The sequence below is a fragment of the Limanda limanda genome, chromosome 1, assembly GCF_963576545.1.
Source record: "Limanda limanda chromosome 1, fLimLim1.1, whole genome shotgun sequence".
NCBI classification, from domain to species: Eukaryota; Metazoa; Chordata; class Actinopteri; order Pleuronectiformes; family Pleuronectidae; genus Limanda; species Limanda limanda.
The window spans coordinates 22,451,930-22,474,754 of record NC_083636.1 but is presented as its reverse complement, the minus strand read 5'-3'; the positions used below and the strand labels follow the sequence as shown (position 1 = coordinate 22,474,754).

The 22,825-nt window shown below is 43.4% G+C and overlaps 1 protein-coding gene across 1 annotated transcript; it reads left to right on the top strand.

The window, feature by feature from the left end:
* Positions 1-1,968: 1,968 nt before the first annotated feature.
* Positions 1,969-22,094, top strand: ptpro (protein tyrosine phosphatase receptor type O; the record flags this gene model as incomplete). Its single annotated transcript, XM_061074743.1, has 27 exons — positions 1,969-1,979; positions 3,865-4,124; positions 4,290-4,445; positions 4,614-4,766; positions 5,006-5,506; positions 5,722-5,883; positions 6,478-6,674; positions 6,991-7,111; positions 7,191-7,384; positions 7,483-7,594; positions 7,679-7,842; positions 8,192-8,312; positions 10,120-10,250; positions 10,892-11,030; positions 11,154-11,274; positions 11,870-11,938; positions 14,101-14,184; positions 15,584-15,619; positions 15,858-15,939; positions 16,186-16,276; positions 16,467-16,543; positions 17,805-17,939; positions 18,011-18,133; positions 18,544-18,698; positions 18,838-18,973; positions 19,153-19,273; positions 19,445-22,094. Coding segments are annotated over 26 exons (3,636 nt in total), but the record flags the coding sequence as incomplete, so codon positions are not given.
* Positions 22,095-22,825: the final 731 nt, after the last annotated feature.

Genomic DNA, 22,825 nt, shown 5'->3' with positions numbered 1-22,825 from the left:
CCAGTGTGGAGACCAGTGTGGGGACCAGTGTGGAGACCAGTGTGGAGACCAGTGTGGGGACCAGTGTGGGGACCAGTGTGGGGACCAGTGTGGAGACCAGTGTGGAGACCAGTGTGGGGACCAGTGTGGAGACCAGTGTGGGGACCAGTGTGGAGACCAGTGTGGAGACCAGTGTGGGGACCAGTGTGGGGACTAGTGTGGGGACCAGTGTTACGACCAGTGTGGAGACCAGTGTGGGGACCAGTGTGTGGACCAGTGTGGAGACCAGTGTGGGGACCAGTGTGGAGACCAGTGTGGAGACCAGTGTGGGGACCAGTGTGGAGACCAGTGTGGAGACCAGTGTGGGAACCAGTGTGGAGACCAGTGTGAGGACCAGTGTGGGGACCAGTGTGGGGACCAGTGTGGGGACCAGTGTGGGGACCAGTGTGGGAACCAGTGTGCCAGCTAGCTTAGCGGATTAGCCGCACTGCACCGTTCACTCTTATTAAAACTGTCACAGTAAAAACTGACCAATGAAAAACAGCCTGATTATAATCTGGTTGCAAACTGATGACCACAACAGGTTTTGATCGTAATTTGTTTGTTGAATCGATCTGTTATTATGATTGTGTGTGTCTGTGTATGTGTGTGTGTGTGTGTGTGTGTGCGTGTGTGTGTGTGTGTGTGTGTGTGTGTTTGTGTGTGTGTGTGTGTGAATGTGTGTGTAGGTGTGTGTGTGACTACCACACATGTGGATTAACTCAGTTATAATCCAGATGTGTCTGTTCAAACTTTATTAAAAACGGTTTAAACTGGTTTTATTCCTTATAACAGATTTAAGCACGTTTCAGTGAAGTACAGGAAGTGAACCTGGAGTTATTCTGGTGTGGAAAGTAAAATTTTCATGTAGTTTTTATAAATGATGAACAACATGAGCCAAAGTTCTGTCAGTTTGACGTCATCAAAGTTTAATGGACTCAATGACAGAGCTGTTCTTCCTGTCCTGTAAACCAGAGCAGTTTTGATCAGTTTCTACTCTCGCCTCAGTAATGAGGAGGATTTGCTGTGAACACGTCTGTGCAGAAACCTGCTGCTGATTTGAAAGACAAACTCTGGATAAACTCTGCAGCCAAATTCTTCAGATTTAATCCGGAGATCATGTCTGAAAATGTCTTATTTGTCCCCTATTTCTGACCCTGGATCAAAATCTTCACCTCAAATAAGCCCGTGAGGAATTGAGGACTGTTCAGAATGTTCTCACTCTGTTGGTCTTTGCTCAAAATGGTCCTAACAAAGGTAGAAGTACACATGCGCACACACACACACACACACTTCTCCGGACGTTTGCATGATAATGTTGGCAGCTGCTCGAGGACAACGCCTCCTGACCCCCCGTCCCCCGTCCCCCCTGTCATCGCTCATTCATAGGGTCAGATCCTCCGTCCATTCATTCATTCATTCAGCAGCTCTGAAATACGCCTGTGTGTGTGTGTGTGCGTGTGTGTGTGTGAGTGTGTGTGATCAGCAGTTTTATTCTCTGTGTTTGTAACTCACATCTCATCACTGATGAGATTTCGGTCGTTTATAAAACAACACGTTCAGGAAGCAGCTTCTCATTTATTTGAACCTTTCCATTTGCTTCCTGTTTTAAAAGTGAAACAAACAAATTGATTCAGGTTTAAACTTTACTGTAAAACTGATAAACAACATCCCAGTGAACGGAGTCGAATGTCCGCACATGGCGGCCACTTGCCACAGGCGGCTCGCTCACCCATAATATTGTGTTGGTAGTGGTACATACTTTTTAAATAACCATAACTTGCTAAATTTTCAACAGATTTTTAAACGGTTTGGATTGTTATATACGTCAGAGATTTAGTTATGACACTGCATACTTATGAATAATTATGTTATTTTTCAAAAAAATAGAATAATGTTCTAAAATAGGTACATTTCTCTTTACAAATATACATCAAGAATTATTTTATTTTATTTAAAAAGTACATGTACCACTACCAACACAATGTTATGGGTGAGCGAGCCGCCTGTGGCATGATGGCCGCCATGTGCGGACGTTCGACTCCGTTGGCCGGCAACGCGGACCAGACATCTAGCCTTTATATATATATATCTGTGGTTCTGGTGACCATCAGCTGACTGAAGCTCCGCCCACACCTCTGTTTTAAAACTCATCACTGTTGCTATGGTTACTCCTGGTGGAGACTCGTGTAAACTGGTCTCATTTTAGTTTGAAACTCTGGGTTTGTGTTTTAGTCTGAAGAGAAACTGAGACTTTAGTAAACGGTGACGCAGAAGTTCTCTTCCAGATTGGTTCTCATCAGTCACATGACTCGATGAGCAGCGGTGAACACAAACACTCGCTAACACTTCCTGTCAGTGACACGTCCTGTCAGTGACTCTTCCATTCAGTTACACTTCCTGTCAGTAGCACTTCCTGTCAGTAACACTTCCTGTCAGTAATACTTTCTGTCAGTTACACTTCCTGTCAGTAGCACTTCCTGTCAGTAACACTTCCTGTCAGTAACACTTCCTGTCAGTAGCACTTCCTGTCAGTAACACCTCCTGTCAGTAGCACTTCCTGTCAGTAACACTTCCTGTCGGTAATACTTCCTGTCAGTAACACTTCCTGTCACTAGCATTTCCTGTCAGTAACACTTCCACCTTGCGTCGCTGCTCTGACTCTTCACCATCACTGCTCCTCCTTCAGAGGAGTTTCTGTTACTAAGCAACCAGCTGCAGAGACAGACTACTTCCTGTTTACATCACATGATCAGTGGACGTGCGTTCAGGTGGACGAAGCGTGAGTTGCTGTCGTGAATCGATTCTTCTCTCGTCTTTTTGCTCTTCTGTCTTTTTGCTCTTCTGTTTCTTCTTCTCTGGTTCTCAGTCGGACTGGTTGTCAGGACAACCGGGACACTTCCTGTCTTCCTCTGCACCAGTGAACATTTATTTTAAAATGTGAAGACAAAAAATGAAAACAAAAGAAGTAAAACTTCAGTGTCTTGTTTAGTTTAGTTTGATTCTTCAGTGGAACGCGTCCCTGTATTATTTGTCTCCCTTCACATATGTTTCATTCAATGTCAGCTCAGATTTTAAAGGTTTGGTTCTAACTATATGTCTTACATTTTCTTTTTCATTACGTGTCTTAACATTACATTTTCCCTGATGGGAGTATTTTCTCACCTCCTCTTGCTCGACCGTGTGCAGCTCGTCCTCCATTAACATTCAGCCTCCGGCGCCCTGGACGCTCGCTGCTCGGCTCCGTGTCCATGGTGATCCTGGAATCAGACGGACATAATGAGCATCTCCTCCCAAATGTGTCTCCTCTTTCATCTGCGTTACCATGGCGACAGCAGAGCGCCAGTGAATGAAGTCTTTTCTCCTCCGTTTAGAGTCTGATGGTTTATTGTGTGATGATGAGAAACAGCCTGAAGGAGGTTTATGTTTATACAGAATCTGTGTCCATCACCTTTTACCCTTTATCAACTTAAATATGATATAATATATAAATATAACATAATATAATGCTGTAATTAAGAACTTTTTTAGTTGATCATCAATCACATTTCATTTGTATAGCCCATATTCACAAATCCCAGTTTGTCTCATAGTCTTTAACAATGAGACAAAGCGAGGAGTCATGTCTCCTGCTGTCAGAGTTACTGAGGACGACCAGCAGGGGGCGTCTGATCACCTGAGACACAGAAACGTGGTGGACGTGATGAAAACGAGAATCCGAGTTTTATTGATCGTGGTTTTTAGTTTGTGTGTCATCAATCAAACAGAAGCTGGAAGGATTTGATTTCTTTGATTTAAATTTTTACTGTCTCTTAACGTGTTGATTGAATTTTGCGTTTTCCAGAGTTCGTCGACCTTTCACGTGTCCCTGAGTGACGATGGTTCGATCCTGGCGTCTCTGGAGCCATCGGACCTGCAGGACAACGTCACGGCGTACGCAGCTCAGGTGTCTGGAGAAGCTCGGCTCCTCGTGGCCGAGTTCAGGAACACGAGCGAACTGCTGGTCTTCAACACTTCGTTCCACGGCCTCTGTTACTCTGTTAGTCTGCTGCTGAAAGTGGGACAGAGCTGGTCCAGACCCGAGAAGACCACGTCCGTCCTCACAAGTGAGACACGTCTCTGACATCACACTTGTCTCTGACATCACACACACGTCTCTGACATCACACACACGTCTGACATCACACACTCACATTATGTGTGAATTGTCATCATGTCCTGTCGTGTTCAGTTTGGGGTTTAAATCCTCTGTTGTGTTGTTTTGTGCTCAGAGCCGCTTCCCGTCCACAGCGTCCAGATCTCGGACTTTAAAGAGTCTCCAGAAACTGGCGTGGTGTTTGAGATCGAGCCTCCGGCAGGAAACGTGTTCAGCCGAGTGAACATCAGCTACACGGAGGCACAGGAGCGACGCTCCTTCCTCTACAAAGGTCAAACAGATCTGAGACTGTTTATAATGATATTTCCTTTTTTGGTTTAATTTCTGTTTTACTGCAAAAGGAGTTTTTGTTTCTGGTGTTTTAGAAAATGTTCCCTTTTTTTCAATCTAATCTAATTAAAATTTTCACTCAGATTAAAATATATCTTGTTTTTTATAGATTTCTACAGAGGGAAGACGGTTTTCAAGCACTGGTTACCGGGCGTCTGTTACCGTAACATCACCTTCCAGCTGGTCTCCGAGGCAACAGTGAACCAGACGGCGCTGGTGTCACACAGTGACATCACACACTCACCTTTACACCACAGGACAGGTGAGAGAAAAAAACTTTATTTAAATCCTGATGTGCTCAGTGACGCTCAGACGCAGCATGATCCTGATTTAAATCATTCAAATTAAAACCTTTTACATTCAAATCAACAGATGAGTCTGATTTCTTTCATTTAATCAGTCACATTAATGTTTTATAGTCATTATATATATAATAATAATAATAAATGACAGATCAGATTCATGTTCACGAGACTTTGTTTCTCTGCGTCTCATCCTCAGTGCCGTACCCCCCCCTCAACATTTCCCGTAAGATCGTGCCCCTGAGCCCGAGGGCGGGGCCGGGTGGCGCTGCCAGCAGGCTCCGCCCTGAGGGGAACCAGGAGAGCACCCTGTCGTCCCGTCGAGCCCGGGACGTCCCGCTGATGGAGGAGCAGGAGGAGAACACTTCAGAGGAGGCGGCGGCAGCTATTACTCAGGTTCCCTTCATCCCGTCACAGAACCAGTCAGGAACCGCCGCCGCCCTCAGGAACCAGACGACGGAGGCTGAGACCCGGAGCTACTGGCCGGATCCGACCGAGCCACAGGGCACGGATGACGAGTTCGTGAACGCCGTTGTGTCTGAGTACGAAGACTCCAACGAGCCAGGCTCCGCCATGGGCCTCCCCTCCGACCCCCCCGTCCTGCCCACCGAGCTCCTCCCCCTCCTGCTGGAGCTACGCTGGCTGCCCCCCCGACCTCCCACCAGCTACGACGGCTTCAACGTCTACATCTACAGAGACGGTAACCACGCACCAGCAGGGGGCGCATTGGAGACGATGACTGAAAGGACAAAAAAGTCCCGAAGCTAATGAAACAATTTCAACAATGAATCGTTTTAATGCAACATAATTTTGTTGATTTATAAAAATACTTTTGTCCATCATTTTGTTGATATATATTTGTCCATATAAAACTCTCTGTAAACAGAGGACCCTGACAGTGTCTCTTGTTTCCAGGGAACTCGACAGAAACAGCGACCGTGGACGAGAACACTCATGAGTTCTTCACGGAGCTGACGGAGGCGGGGACGTATCGAGTCCAAGTGACGACTCTGAGCTCGGCCGGAGACTGTGAAGCGAGAGAGAGCGCCGCCGACACCAGCTTCAGCTTCTACCTCAGTATGAACATGAATCTGTAACCATATGAACATATCTGTATATCTGTAGAATCTATACTAATGATCCATTCATCTGTGAAAAACTGTCATGTGACTGGAACATGACAGATAAATTGAAATAAATTATTTCAATTCATTCTTAGATTGTGACACATTCAGGTGATTTAAGAGACTTTTAAAGGTGAGCATCCCTCAAGGTTCAGTGTGTAACATTGAGGATCTATTGGCATAAAATAATCATAATGATCACTTTGTATTTAAATACTTTATATTTACGCCAGGAGCCATGTTTAGCTCAGACTGGACAAACTAAACCTTTTGAGATTTTATGACGATTGAAGCTTCCACAGGTTCTCTGTTTGAAGGGGGGGGGGGGGGTGAGGGGTGTTCACCTGCAACGTGACCCTTCATCACTAGATGTCACTACATTCTACACGCTGAACCTTTAAAATCTAATTGAATCTATTATCAGTTTTAATTTTTTTTCATATTAACTGAATCTCAAATTAGAAAAAGAAGAAATCTCTCAAACCTGAAGATGTTTTTCATCAAAGATCCTGAATAGAGAAGATGACTTGGTGTTGATTGGTTCCAGGTCTCGGCGGCGAGCTGTTGGAGGAGCTGCGTGAGCGTCCCCGGGCCGTTAGCGTCCGTCTGCTGGACTCCAGCACCGCCGCCGTCTCCTGGGCGGCGTCCCCCGAGGACCACAACGGCAGCGTGGTGTCCGTGGTGTCCACAACGTGTCTGAAGCCGAGTCCGAGTCAGAGGATGGAGAACACGTACTGCGGCGAGGTGACGCCACCTTTTCATTTATCATATTTTACTTTTTTCTGAAAAAAGAATTTGTCATCACTAAATATAAACTTAAGTCAAAACGGCTCTTTCAACTCATTTTCAGGTAGTTTTTTTAATGCGATATTTTCTCAGAAAAATTGTTTCAAATTGTTCAAATCGATGTTTTTTTCTACAATTAAAACTTTTTTTCTTCAATGATTTCATCTTTATTTTCGTAGTAAGTGAACACAAACCCTCAGAGTTTAGTTTTGCTCAGAGGAACGTTGGCAGTCGTATCAGCGGGTGACCCAGGTTGTTTTTAACGTTTTGACAGGAAAACACGACGAGTGACATCATCACCAACCTGACGCCCGGCGCCCAGTACCGGGTGACGGTGTTTCACACCAACGGGCCTCTAACCAGTCCTCCGTCCGAACCCGTCATCATCGACATCGGTGATTATCTCACGTCTGCGTTCACATGTAGATTTAAAATGTCTGCACACATACTCACGCACTTTCACTCTCTTGTTAGAACCCACCGGCGTCCGCGAGCTCGCCATTTACCCTCTGAGTCCGACGGCGGTGATCCTGAGCTGGCAGCGCCCTTACCACGTGTCCTTCAGGAAGTACGTCCTGCAAACCTTCTTCTTCAACCCCGTCACGCTGGCGTCAGAGTGGACCACGTACTACGAGATTGCTGCCACCGCCTCCATCATTGCTTCAGTGGTAAAGGATTTTGACCATTGACCTCTGCTATAGCGCCACCTTCAGCTGATGATCAGAAGCTTTGTTTGGTTTCATATGATTTCTTTGTTTCCTGTCAGCGGGTGACCGACCTGCTGCCGGCGTGGTATTATAACTTCCGTGTTTCCATGGTAACATGGGGCGACCCGCCGCTCAGTTGCTGCGACAGCTCCACCGTGAGCTTTGTGACAGGTACGGACAGGAACAGGCACCACTTCCTGTAGTTATTTCACAATTAAAGCCTTCCAAATGGTTAAGTTGTTTAACTGTGTTCAGCTCCCGAGGCTCCTCACGTGTCGTCGGTGGATTATTCTCATGGTGTCCTCTACATCCGCTGGACGTACGGAGAACTCTTCATCGACCTGTCCCACTCCCGGATGCTTCACTGGCAGGTGCTCGCTGTGGGAAAGAAAGGAGCCGAGAGAAGCTACTCTGTGGACGTGAGTCTGTCCATCATTCATTCATACTTTGGGCCGTGTAGGACGGACCAGCGGTTGTTCAAAGGTCAAGGAGATCATGTGACTAGTTCAGGTCCTGTGTCTCTGAACGTCCGATGATCGGAAAGTTGTCTCAGCTTCGTCTTCGTCTTCTCGTCTCGTTCAATCGACCTGAGAGAGAAACCAGAGAACATTCTTAGAATCTTCAGAGACAGTAACTGTAGCAACAATAATGATGATAATGGTGTGGTAACCATAGTAACGGCTGAGGTAGGGGTTGGCTCTGGGGATGTGGTTGCCATGCTAGTCTGTTGCTATGGTGATTAAAAGGTCAGGTGTGTGTGTGTGTCAGGTGACTCGTAACGTGATGCGGGCGAGCCTCCCTCTGCCGCCGGGCGACATCTACAACCTGACGGTGACGGCGTGCACGGAGCGCAGCAGGAACACGTCGACGCCAAACATCATCAAGCTGGGTCAGTTGCAACACACACACACACACACACAGACACACACACGTATATACAGACACACACAGACACACACACACGTATACACAAACACACACGTATACACACAGACACACACACACACGTGTATATACACTCCTGATCAAAATCGTAAGACCAGTTAAAAAATTGCACGAATTTGCATTTTGCACTGTTGGATCTTAGGAAGGTTCTAAGTAGAGCTTCAAAATGCAAAAAGAAGAAATGGGAACAAGAGTCCAAAAGTTGTGAGCAGGCATTTTATTGAAAACAACAATTTAACTCAAATAGGCTGTTCATCAGCTGATCAAAAGTTTAAGACCACAGCCTTTAAAAGCCAAAATCTGTGCAAAAATTTGGATTCCATGTAATTTCCTGTCAAGTAATCACACTGTGAAGATCTCTTGATGGCAAAGGCAAAAAAGCTCACCGTCTTTGAACGTGGTAGGATTGTTGAACTGCATAAACAAGGCCTCTCACAACGTGCCATCGCTGCTGAGGTTGGACGCAGTAAGACAGTCATTTTGCATTTCTTAAAAGATCCTCGGGGTTATGGAACAAAAAAATCAAGTGGTAGACCCAAAAAAATCTCACCGGCGCTGAGCCGGAGGATCCGAATGGCTGTCCGTCAAGACACGGGACGATCCTCGTCCCAAATTAAGGCCATCACTGGTGCTGACTGCAGCCCAATAACCGGCATCTGCGAAGAAAGGGCTTCAAAAACAAGAAACGTCTTCAAAGGCCACGTCTCCTTCAACGCCACAAAATTGCCCGTTTAGACTTTGCAAGGGAGCACCAAACATGGGACATTCAAAGGTGGAAGAAAGTTTTATTTTCTGACGAGAAAAAATGTAACCTTGATGGTCCTGATGGCTTCCAACGTTACTGGAATGACAAGGAGATGCCACCTGAGACGTTTTCTACGCGGCACAGTGCAGGGGGCGCCATCATGATCTGGGGTGCTTTTTCCTTCAATGGAACAATGGAGCTCCAGGTTGTGCAGGGGCGTCAAACAGCAGCTGGCTATGTGGAGATGTTGCAGCGGGCATCCCTCATGACTGAGGGCCCTCGTCTGTGTGGTAACGACTGGGTTTTTCAGCAGGACAACGCTCCAATTCACAATGCTCGTCTGACCAAGACTTTTTTCCAGGAGAATAACATCACTCTTTTGGACCGTCCTGCGTGTTCCCCTGATCTTAATCCAATTGAGAACATTTGGGGATGGATGGCAAGGGAATTTTACAAAAATGGACTTCAGTTCCAGACAGTGGATGCCCTTCGTGAAGCCATCTTCACCACTTGGCGCAACATTCGCACTAGCCTTTTGGAAACACTTGCATCAAGCATGCCAAAACGAATTTGTTTTCAATAAATTGCCTGCTCACAACTTTTGGGCTCTTGTTCCCATTTCTTCTTTTTGCATTTTGAAACTCTACTTAGAACCTTCCTAAGATTCAACAGTGCAAATTCATGCAATTTTTTAACTGGTCTTAAGATTTTGATCAGGAGTGCACACACACACACACATGTATATACACACACACACATCTGAGTTAATCTGGGTCATTTTTCTGTCACATGAGAATAAAAATAAAAGCCTGTGTTCCATTACTTCCTGTTCCCGCTGTCAGATCGTCGTTCCTCTTCAAACCTTAAAACGTTTCTGTTTCACTTCCTCTTCGGAGCATGTGTCACAGGAAGTGTCACATTAAGTGTCCGTGTTCCTGATGCCCGACACACTCACACCAGGAGCTTTTAATTTGAAACTCACTGAGGCTTTTGTTTGTGGTTTCAGAGCCGGCTCCTCCCACTTCTCTGTTTGCCGTCAACGCCACCGACTCATCTGTCACTCTGCTGTGGAGCGAGGAGGGAGTGGTCGACTACTACCAGGTCGTCTGCAGAGCGCGAGGAGGCCGAGAGCTGAAGGTACGAACACTGAGGAGGAGGAGGGAGATGATGATGATGATAATAATGATGATGATGATGAAGAGGAAAATGATAATTTCACTGTTTTAACTTCAAAGGGTCAAACTTTATTCAGAACTTTTTAAAACCTGGTTACAAGCTAATGAACAGTTACACAAAGAAATCAGAAAATTCTAAAATATTAAATAAACATGTAAATGATCGAGAAAAGAGCAAAAATAAGTTTTGTTTCTAAAAAAGACTTCAAATGTTATTTCCGTCTTTTTTCAAAAGTTGAATCAGCAGCAAACTGAAAGTGTTTCTGGTCATGCTCCTCTGAGGATAAACCACAGAAGCAAGATGGCCTCTCCTCAAAGTGAAGCCACGGCTTCTGGTTCTCATGAAATTTATTAATTCTGATCCGTTTGAGTCATGTGAGCCTCATGATTGACAGCTGAGACGGACTCATGATTGGTTGAGTGCGTGTGTTGGCAGTCCTGTGGCAGGAAGTGGAAACAGTCTTGATCTATTGTCCCTCGTCCCACTTCCGTCTTCACCTGGACTGAAAGACGAAGCGGTGGGAGGTCAGAGGTCATAGGTCAGCTTCACTGTGCCGTCACGAACTTGAACCTGAGTTGAGTCAAAGTGAATTTGTGTTTCAGGCGCGGGAGCCTCAGACCGTCACTTCTCACCTGGTGACCGTTTCTGGCTTGACGCCTTCGTCCTCGTACAACTGCTCCATCGTCAGCTTCAGCTACAGCACGCCCAGCAGGCCCGCCCACATCACCATCACCACTGTGGGTAGGTGGCGCTGTGGAGCACCAGGGTTCACAGTAAAGCCTACTGTGCTGCTCTCAGACTTTTAATGTGAAGTTTGTATCAGCGTCACATATAAAACAGGAAGTAAAGTCCGTCTCTCTGCAGCTAAAGAGATGAACCCGAGCGTGGCGGCCATCTCGGCGCTCGCCGTTCTCAGCATCCTGCTCGCCAGTCTCCTCGTTCTCTTCCTGCTCGTTCTACGAAAGAAACACCTGCAGATGACCAGGTACCGAACGCCTTTTACCCCAGAGCTCACCTTCATCCTCTCCATCATCATCATCATCATCATCATCATTATCATCATCATCATCATCATCATCAGCAGCAGCAGCAGCAGCAGCAGCAGCAGCAGCTGTTATCAGATCAAATCCAACACGTCAAAATGAACACATTTATGATCAAGCAATGTCCTGTCGTCATGACAACAAATAACAGGACTCATTTGAATACATTTTCTAAAACCAAACTCTTTTAATACCTTAAAAAACAAATCTCATCAAAGTCTTTGTTTTTAAATTAATAACTGAAATATAATCTGAGTCTTATTATGAATTGTTTCCTCAGGATTAGAAGTCGAGGTTGAATCTGTTTCCTACAAATGTTACAATATAAAACAAAAAATGCAAAAAGCATGAAATCTTTTAATCACTGAAAAGTTATTTTGACTTAGTTCTAAAAAGAGTTCATTTCAACACAAGTGAAGAAATTTAAAAAAGCTTTCTGTTATTTCCCTTTCACATTTAACTTCTCACTTCCTCACTTTTCTGATGACTCGTCACTTTTTTCCGACGGCTCATCACGTTCTGTTTTTTCTGTTTCAGAGAATGTGGAGCTGAGACCTTCGTGAATTTTGCTTCGTTTGAACGAGACGGGAAACTTCCTTACAACTGGTACGTGTGAGTCTCATCTTCACAGGGAAAGGTTCAAGTCCCACAGGAAGAGAAACATCAGAGTCGACCACAGACCTGAGGTCAGATCAGAGAAGCTTCTCAGACCTGAGGTCAGATCAGAGAAGCTTCTCAGTTCAAACCTCAAACTGGAGACAGATCGAAAAACTGATTTAAACAAGAGAGACGATGAAGATGATGAAGACGGTGGTGATGAATGTGATGATGATGAATGTGATGATGGTGATGAAGGTGATGAATGTGATGGTGGTGAAGATGATGGAGATGAATGTGATGATGATGAATGTGATGATGGTGAAGATGATGAAGATGATGGTGGTGAAGATGATGGAGATGAATGTGATGATGGTTATGATGAAGATGATTGTGATGTTGGTGAAGATGATGGAGATGAATGTGAAGATGATGGTGATGAATGTGATGATGAAGATGAAGGTGATGAATGTGATGATGGTGATGAAGATGATGATGAAAATGATGGTGATGATGAAGATGATGGTGATGAAGATGATAGAGATGATGGTGGTAAAGATGATGGAGATGATGGTGGTGAAGATGAATGTGATGATGAAGATGAAGGTGATGATGGTGATGAAGATGATGGTGATGATGATGATGATGATGAAGATGATGGTGATGAATGTGATGATGAAGGTGGTGCTGATGAATGTGATGATGAAGATGATGGTGATGGTGGTGAAGATGATGGAGATTAATGTGATGATGGTGATGAATGTGATGATGAAGATGAAGGTGAAGAATGTGATGGTGGTGAAGATGATGATGAAGATGATTGTGATGAATGTGATGATGAGGGTGATGATGAAGGTGATGATGATGATGATGATGATGATGATGATGATGATGATGATGATGATGATGATGAAGATGAGGCTCAGCCTCCCCTGTCTACCTTCAGCTGAAATCAGCTGTTTGTTGTTGACAGATCAGAATTTCACTCGTTCTTTGATTAAAGAGACAAAAGGTCGGATGTGTTAAATGAAGTGAAGGTTTGTGTGAAGCAGCTGTAGATTAATATAACGGCTGAAAGACGGTCAGTGAAGGCAGAAGCTTCATCACGTCTCCTGTGGTTCTGCTCTGTGTGTGTGAGACGCTGGACGAACAGCTGATGTGTCCTCGTGCAGAGACATGCGACCAAACAAAGTTCTTCACACGCGTCCACAATCTGATCTGAACATCATTCGCTGTTAAAAGACAGAATGACATGGTTTTGTTTCATGTTTCCAGTCCATGCAACAACTTCTCACTTTTCATGAACATCAATGTGTTTTGGAGAATATGATGAGTAAACAAGTAAACGTTCATAATCAGCAGCAAAGCTTTAAAGAATAAACACATTTTGAATCTATTGTTCCTCGAGGCTCCACTTCGGATCCCACACGTCGTCATATACCGACAAAGTAGACGAGTTATAAAATGTCATTTGTACACTGATGATTGTTACATTTTCTAAAGTATAAAACATAAAGAATATGTTTATATATCCTGTACAACTCAATGTTTTTAGTTTGGTTTTATCTGTGAACATTAACACATTTCTCTTCTCACCGAAGCATCTTCATGATTCAGGAACAAAAATATTCTGAGATAAATAAAAAAAAATGTTTAATTTGCGGACGTTCAAGAACTTTGTTTAAATGAGTAATAATAAAAGCTAAAACTAAAGTATTTTTACACATCTGAACAGTCTGAACTCAGACACAAAGATAAAGTTTTGATTGTATTTGATTCTCTGGTTTATCATCAGTTCACGACCGGAGTAACACAAACGTTAATGAGATCATCAGGTTCATTAAAGTGACAAACTGTGACTTGTTTATTCATGACGAGGGAGCTGGCTGAGTGTTGCATTGTGGGACGGGCCCGGAGGACGCAGTGATGTCACAGACATCAGGAGACAGAGCAGCCATTGAGGTGGAGCAGCGAACAGACGCCTGTTGTCCCTCAGAGAGACAAAGGGACACTTTCTGAACGGCTGCATGATGCATTAACTCTGTGTTCAGCACTAATGTGCCTCTTTACTAATGGAGCACCATGTTCTGTCCCAACCTGTCGCCCCCTGGTGTCTGTGTGTCCTTATTTTTTCTTGTTTGTGTTTTGACTTTTGATTTGAACCCCTTCAGGCGAAGAAGCCTCTTTGCCTTCCTTACCCTCCTGCCATCCTGCCTTTGGACTGACTATCTTTTGGCTTTTTATATTAATCCTTGGTAAGTAAGCACCTGCTGGTCAGAAGCACTGCACGTCAGTGGCATGCCAGAGACGTTGACCCCAGACACGACTCCACTCTGCGTCTGGACCGAGCCCACGAGCCCCCCGACCTCCTCCACCAGTTTATCACCAGTCTGGTTTTATTCTAGCTGTTTCAGTTTCTCAACAAATCCCATTAAAGGCTCCAGGTGACATGGTGTCCCTCAGGGTTCATGTCCGGGTCCTCGTCTTCTCTTCATCTAAGATACATGTAGATCATTTGTATTTAATAGTTTTTTTATTTGTATTTTGAAAACATCTGTTTATGTTTAGCCGTTCCTTCGAGCTGACTGTTAAAACTTTTTCCTCCTTTGCTTCGAATAGAGTCATAACTCGAGTTACTAGACATTTGCTGACAGGACGTTTACTTTTCTCACTGAAAAGTAAACAAACTCTAAAGCAGATACTGAGAATTGTAGTTTTGAAAATAAAATTAATTGAAATGACAGTTTTTTCCACAAATAAAGTTTAGAGACACAACAAGGGGCCGAATTCTGAGCCTTGCGGAACACCAGATTTAAAAGGATCATCCTGTTTACGTAGTTGAACCAGTTTCAATAACTCACTTAACTCAGACTTTTCATTTTCATTGCGACTCAAGAAAAACGTATTTTAACGTATTTTAATGTTTATAAAATGAGGATTTCTTCATAGAAACGTGAATCGTATCAGTTAAATTTATTTTCCGTGATGTGGGGACGTTCAGCGCTGCTCGGAGTCAGATCGTGGGATTTGTCGAAAGAGGAAAGTGAAGAATAAAACCAGACCTTTTTTTGGACATTTGGAATAAAAATAAATTTAACGTTGAGTTTGAAAACAGGAAGTGAGCAGATGATTTTTCTGACATGTTGAACTTTGTCTTACGATGTGTCTGTGGTTAAAATCTCAAAGTCACACTGAGTTTGTTTTTGCTAATATGTGCGATGTAGCATGATGCTAACTGTCGATGCTTACCGGCTTTGCTCCGTGTCGGGTGTCTGCATGTGCGTCTCCTGGTTAGATTTCACAATGTAGAATGTGACTGTGACAGATCGATGTGTCGTACGTGTTAGACAGCACATGTTGTGTTAGTTGCATGTTACATGTTCAGCTTGTTTCAAACTGAATCCAAATATCCACAGGCGATGTTTTAAATAAGTAAACTTTTTAAAACATCCAACGTGAGGAGACATTTTTGTTCAGTCAGAGTTCATTTAAAAAAAGGTTTGACTGAAGAACGTGAAGCATGAAATATAAAACAGTGTATACTTGTAAAAAGCTGCATGTTGGATTCATAAAACATAAAAGTCGTAACATATTTACTTATTAGCTATTGTAGTGACTGACGGTGACAGAAATGTATTCATGTCTATTTTATAGGAGCAAGACGGCTTTAAAGAAACGGAAACTAACGAGGTAACAGACTAAACGTGTGTGTGTGTCTGTGTGTGTGTGTGTGTGTGTCATCACTAACACAAGCTTTCAGCCACAAAACCTCTGAACACTTTAATTCAACAGAAGAATTGAATTGAAACTGCTGACGAGGGGAAACGTTTACATTTTCGTTTGTTTGTTAATTGGTGTTTTTTAGTCTTGTGTGAATAAAAAGTTGTTTATAATAAAAACTGTATTTATGTGTTATTGTGTGTTTCAGTCCGGTGCAGCTCGACGACTTTGACTCCTACTTTAAAGAAATGGGCAAAGACTCGGCCTATAAGTTCTCTCTGCAGTTTGAGGTGAGTTCAGGTTATTAATAGATCCGATTTAACTTATTAATGTTTTCATATGGATTATAATAAGATTTAATAATTCTTACTTTGGCTGTTTGGACTAAACAAGACATTTATCTCAGTAAATTCCTCCGACTTGTTAGTGACGTTAGTTTAGAAGTAAAACGAGAAGGGACCTGGACAGGTTGAGTGAATCCACTGGGACCACGGCGACGCTGACCTTTGACCTTGTGAACCTGTGGATGTTTTAAGGAGCTGAAGAGTGTCGGTCTGGATCTTTCCCATGATGCAGCTGACCTGCCCGTCAACAGACCCAAGAACAGATACACCAACATCCTGCCGTGTGAGTTCATGAGGTCACGTGATGATGATGATGATGATGATGATGATGATGATGATGATGATGATGATGATGATGATGATGATGATGATGATGATGATGATGATGATGATGATGATGATGATGATGATGATGATGATGATGATGATGATTAAGATGATGATGATGATGATGAAGATGATCTTCTCTCCAGACGACTTCAGTCGAGTCCAGTTAATCTCGATGCACAACGATGAAGGTTCAGATTACATCAACGCCAACTACATACCGGTGAGTACACATACACCAGCCAGCAGGAAGTACTCAGAGTACAAGTGCCAGTACAGGATGGTACAAGTACAAGAAGATTTATTCATTTAAAAACTGTGATTTACTGTGAAATGATTCCTTGACTTTGTGGTTGAGTTTAAATTCTCTACATCAGGATCTAACAATAATGAATCTATAATAATATTAATAGTAATAATGATGGCGATCAGGGGCGTTTCTAGGATTGAAAGAAAAGGGGGGCTTAGCCCCTAAGGACCCTGAATGTTTGCGCGCGTAGTGCGCGCCAATTTTTTTTGGGCTCATTTGGGGCTGCGGATATCCATTGTTTCAGACAGTTCATAGATTGGTTCAATCAGAAAGAGTGTGATTTTTCTCTGTATCTTTGCTTGCATTAATTCAGTATAAGATAACAGAAATTATCTGTCACCTCTGCTAAAGAATCTTCTTATATACATCCGGTCAATGAATTCGATGATATACCGGTACAATAGCGCTATGAGGGACACTATGACATTTAGTTTTCACTAGCATTAACTGATTATAAACAACAACATTCTATAGGCACTGATATTATTGTTTCTAAATACTAGAGATAGATATTAATGCAAAGAATAGAGAGCTGTCGATAGTTATTTCTTACATTTCAAATTTGCTCGTTCACACTCTTGCTCACTGGAGACATTTTCTAACAAAATAGCTAGCTAGCTAGCTTAGTGTTAACATAGCTCATTACAATATTCCCTTTAATTTGCCTCAAGTAAACCTAAATTTAAGCAGGTAACAATCGTTAACAACTACAGATAGCCACATTCTGTAACTACCTGTACTTACAATTTCACTCTGTGCATAATTTACTATGAGCTAAACTCCTTGGCTGTAATCCTGCTGTATTGATGAGAGACGTTACTTGGCAGAGTGAGAAAGCCAGCGCAGCAGCGATGCAGACTCCCCAAGGTCCTAGTGCCCTGTCTTTTATTGTTAAGTATGAGAGACTGTTGGATTGTAATTTGAAGTGGGAGAAAACATACAACGCAGAAACGCACTCACATATGTAGCATGTTAGAGTTATAAATAACTTGTCCATGTGTAAAACAATAGTTTAATTAAAAAAAAAAGTTTAAAAAATCCCAAAAATTATTTGGGGGGGCTGAAGAACATTTTAGGGGGGCTTCAGCCCCCCTAAAACAGGCCTAACGACGCCCCTGATGGCGATGATGAAAAGACGTTATTTTGTGGCTGTGACGGTGCCGTTGTGTTCCAGGGATACAAACATGCGAAGGAGTACATCGCCACCCAGGGGCCGCTGCCGGAGACTCGGAACGACTTCTGGAAAATGGTGCTGCAGGAGAAGTGTCCCATCGTGGTGATGCTGACTCAGTGCAACGAGCGGCGGCGGGTGAGTCTCGCTCCTGATTGGCTGGAGGGAGACGACTCGTGTCTCAGCGCTGACGGGTTCTGTGTTTCCAGGTGAAGTGCGACCACTACTGGCCGTTCACAGACGAGCCGGTGATGTATGGAGAGATCAGCGTGGAGATGCTCTCTGAGACCGAGTCTCTGGAGTGGACCATCAGGAAGTTCAGACTGGGATACGTGAGTAGAAGTGACCGACCTGAGGCTCAGGGCCTTGAAGCTTCACACTGAGCTCCTCAGTTCTCTGGATCTTCTCTGGAGGATCACACTCAGTTCCTCCTCCTCCTCCTGAGCTTCTGTATAGAGTCTGAATCCAGGAGCAGTGTTAACAGCAGAGGATCCTCCACTGAGTGGGGGGGGGGGGCTTCTAACACGGGACACAAACAGGAAGAAACTAAAACAGTTTAAGATGCAGTTACTCTTATGGCCACTAGATGATAGTCACAGATAAATTATTATGGATACAAACATCTCTCTTGCTTTTATTTTGGTGTATGAAGTTATTCTATTTAGTCTCGTTGCAGTTCCGCTTCTGTCCATGAGAAGCCTGTTTATGAACAATGAGTCAGTGCTGCTGTCGCCCCCTACAGGCCGACGAGTCTCAGGACGTCCTCCACCTGAACTACACCTCGTGGCCGGACCACGGCGTGCCCACGGTGAACGCCATCGAGAGCATCCTGCAGTTCGTCCACATCGTCCGTCAGCAGGCAAACCGGAGCAAAGACCCGGTCATCGTACACTGCAGGTAGGGGCGGAGCCACAAGGCTCATCGTAAACACACAGAAACACATCCTCCAGTCAGCGCCCTCTGCTGGACAAACTGCTGCCTGACCAACAAGCTGCAGCTGGTCTGTGATGATGACGAAGGTTTTGTGTCTCGTCAGCGCCGGCGTCGGCAGAACCGGGACCTTCATGGCTCTGGACCGGCTCATGCAGCACATCAGAGAACACGAGTTCGCCGACATCCTGGGGCTGGTGTCGGAGATGAGGTCACACCGGCTGTCCATGGTCCAGACTGAGGTGAGCTGACTCGGGACGGGAATATAAAGATTTGAGATTCAAACTCTGGACGAATGATACTTTATCTTTATAAAGTTGATAAAAGATAACGTCTCTTTCTATAAGTTTTCTTCTGTGATTTTGATGTTTGAGATGATAATTTTGTGTGATGAGCTCACTTGGTGGTTTCCTGTGGATAGGAGCAGTACGTGTTCATCCATCAGTGCGTCCTGTTGATGTGGCAGAAGAAGAAGCAGCTGTCAATCACCTCCGACGTCATCTACGAGAACGCCAGCAAAACATAAAGAGTCTCCTCCACACGTGAGTCTCGCTTCCATCCCTGAACTACGTAATTCAGTGTGTTCAACGTTCCCAGGTTTCAGTAGAAATACTTTTTCACAGCGCTGATATTTTAGTTTCATATTCAGGAAGTGGAGATGTGTGATTCTGATTGGATGCTGAGCTCTTACCTCCCTGCTCGTTGTCTTACAGGCTGTGAAGCAGCTCCTGTGCGTCAGGCTTCCATATTCTGCAGAAGAAGAAGATCTGCTTCATCATCAGTATCAAGAAACAAAACATCAACGTGAAAATAATAATCTGATTTTTGTTGGAATTGGTGTAAAAGCATGGGATGGAGTTTTGCCTTAAGGAGCCGTCAATGACTGAAAACCCGTCCGACCCCCCCGCCCTCTGAACGGACTCATTCAGAGGAGCTAACGAGCTCCGCCTGCTGATTGGACGTGAAGCCACGAGGCGGCGGAACTGAGTCGCACCTTTTTCATTATATTTATGTTTTTAATCTCAGGAGTCGCTGAAGAACCAGCGAGCACACCGGCCTCGGCCCCCCCCGCCCTAACCCGTGTTCCGTCCGTGTGCAGCGTCCCGTCCCAGACGAGTCGCAGGATGACAACAACTCACATTCAAAACCACTCTGCTAATGAACAGAGAAGAAGAAGAACCCAGCAAATGTTCAACCAACGAGAAATGATTTCCTCCCGTCATCACAAAATTGACAAAATAAACGTTTGAGTCGTTTTGTTTGTTGATTCAACATTGAGCGTCTGAATGTTCGCTGGTTTGAACAAAAGCTAAGAGACACAAAAACAGTCGATGGGAAAAAACGGCTCTGTTTGGAGTTGAGCGCCCCCTGCTGCCGGCCCGTCGCTCCACCGGCAGACGTGGGTTCATACGTGAGAGGCTGTGGCTGTTTGTCCTTGAGGCGTCAGAGTTCCTGCCGCCGCCGCCGCCGCCTGATGGAACCTGAGTCTCCGTTTGCGCCCTGAGCTCCGACAGCAGGCTTCTCTAAAGACAGAATCTGAAGGACTCATCGTCTGATCAACAATCTGCAGAGACAGAAACGTATCCGACTCATTTCAGCTGAAGCTAAACCAGAAGTTTCTCTTCATGTTGCTGAAGTCGACAGAAACATATCGACACAGATCTGCAGAGTCGACACGAGCCGTCCAATTCTAAATATCAACATGTGCAAATATTTAATAAAACTACAAGAATCTTTTCAAACTTCTTCCTTCAACTACAAAAAACATTGTAAATTGTAATGACCCTAATTTGTCTTTTTCATTTTCCAAATTTTGGTGAAAAGAATGTTTAGATTTGTTATTGGTTCTTTAATATTTTGGCTCGTGTCGATTTTTCACATCTGCAGGAATTCAGGAAAAAGTCGTGAACATTTTCTGAAGCATCATGTTTGTTAAATCATTTCCAGATTATTTTCCATCTTTCTACTGAAGATTGAACTTTTCCACGTTTCTCCCGACGACTGTCGAGAATGTTTCTGAACAACCTCCGTCTTCACTCTGCATTCAGGAAGTACAGGGTGTTGTCAAAATAAAAGCACAGCTTGAGGTTTGGCAAAGAGTTAAACGGACTAAATGTCTGATATAATGATATAATTTCTTATATTTATACAATTTTATCATTAGAACTGTTTTATCAGCTGACTTGAATTAAACCTTTAAAATGTCAGGAAACGCACGTTAAAAACCTAAAGTTTAGTTCTGACATTAAATCAGCGACTGTCCAGATGTTTCAAAGCTCAGCACAATTATCACGTTTCTCTAGAAACTGCTTCAACATCTCAACAAGATTTAATAGTTTATTTTCTGATGTGAGAATATTTACCCGAACATCAACATATGTAATTACGACTTAATAATTCAAGCTCAGTGATGTTTGTTTTATTTAACACGTGAGATATGAAATATCCAATATGAAACTGATCCGTTATAAAAGTTCAATATTAAAGCAACACAAGTTTGAGCAAAAGGTTTTTCAATGAACAACTTATTGTTTTTACTATATCAAAAAAGTTTGTGTCCAAAATGTCTCCACTAAGTGAATCTAATGAAAGATCAGATCTAGAATCAGTTGAGTTTGATTCCGTCTGTCGGGACCTGAACGTGGAGTTTGAGTTCAGATCCAAACGAATCTGGGTTCCCAGAAGAAATGTGAAAAAGCTGTTTTCATTATTTTGATGACACCTTGTTTGTTATTTGCAGAAACTTAGAGAGATTTGAATGTTTGACAAAATGGCCGCTCAGTGTTAAATGATTCTCTTTGTGGCCTTGTGGTTCAAACACCGGACGTCGGGACCTGTTCTCCGTCTTGGATCCTGGGCGCCACTGCATCTGAAATAGGTTTTGTTTCACTGTAAGAAATCACATGTACTGTAAATACTACTACTGCTACTTCAAGTATTCTGTTTCTACTCGTCATGACAAAGTAATTCTTGTGAAAATGTTGCTTTAGAGGTTTGTTTTTTAAAACTTGTTTATGTGAATCATCTTCGAGACACAACTTCGTTCTCGTTACGACGACGGTTCCGTCTCTCGAGTCGTCGGCGTGAACGTGTTTGGACGAGTTTACACAAGTCACATGGACACGGGACCTTGTCCTGTGAGAACTCGTCATGTGAGAACTCGTCATGTGAGGACTCGTCACGTGAACACGTGGAACCTGCACTTTGGTACAACTGTAAAAAGAAAATCACTGTAAACTCTTCGTGTCCAGTCAAACTTGTCGTTGGTGTCATTTCTTGTGTCACTTAAGATTCGAGGTCGATCTCGATCATCGTCACAGTTTTAATGTTTCTGTGTTGGAACAAAATAAATTGTTGCATTTACACGAGTTGTCTTCAGTTCAAATATAAAAGTGTTTCAGATCATTTATTTTAGCATAAGTCACTTTAAAATAAATATTAACTGTTAAGTGTCATGTTAATGAGGATATGATGAAACTCTTAGTCTGAAGAGGACGATGTGTGGACTTAAAACTTTAAATGTTTGCACTTAAATAATTTCTTCTTGCGATTTGATCCAAATATTTTATCTTATTTTATTTGATTATAGATAAAACATTGATGGAAAAAACTGTTAGACGGAGTGAAATTATTTTTATAAATGTTTTATTGCAGAATGCGCAGATTTGATGGAAAAGGCACCGTGAAAACATTACATTTGATTTCACGTCTCATTAACATCAATTCTTCTACTCGTCGTTCATCAGTGATGAGCCACAGGTCAAAGTGAAAACTAATCAATACCATCATTAGCCCAGTGAGGCCAGTTACATACGTGTTACATACATGCTACATACATGTTACATGTTTCATATCTAACATTATCTCCACACTGTGGATCCTGTGGAGTTTGAGGCTGCTCCTTAAAAACTAAAGACTAAATAAAGATGGATGACATGAGAGCTGTGGTTCGCCCCCTGGTGTCTGGCTGCAGTATAGGTCATACACCTCCATGTTATCAGATGGGACATGAACGTTAAATAAATGTTAAAGATGTTTTTTATCACACTGATGTTTAACAAGTGTCCATGTTTCTGTTTGATTTTAACGTCATC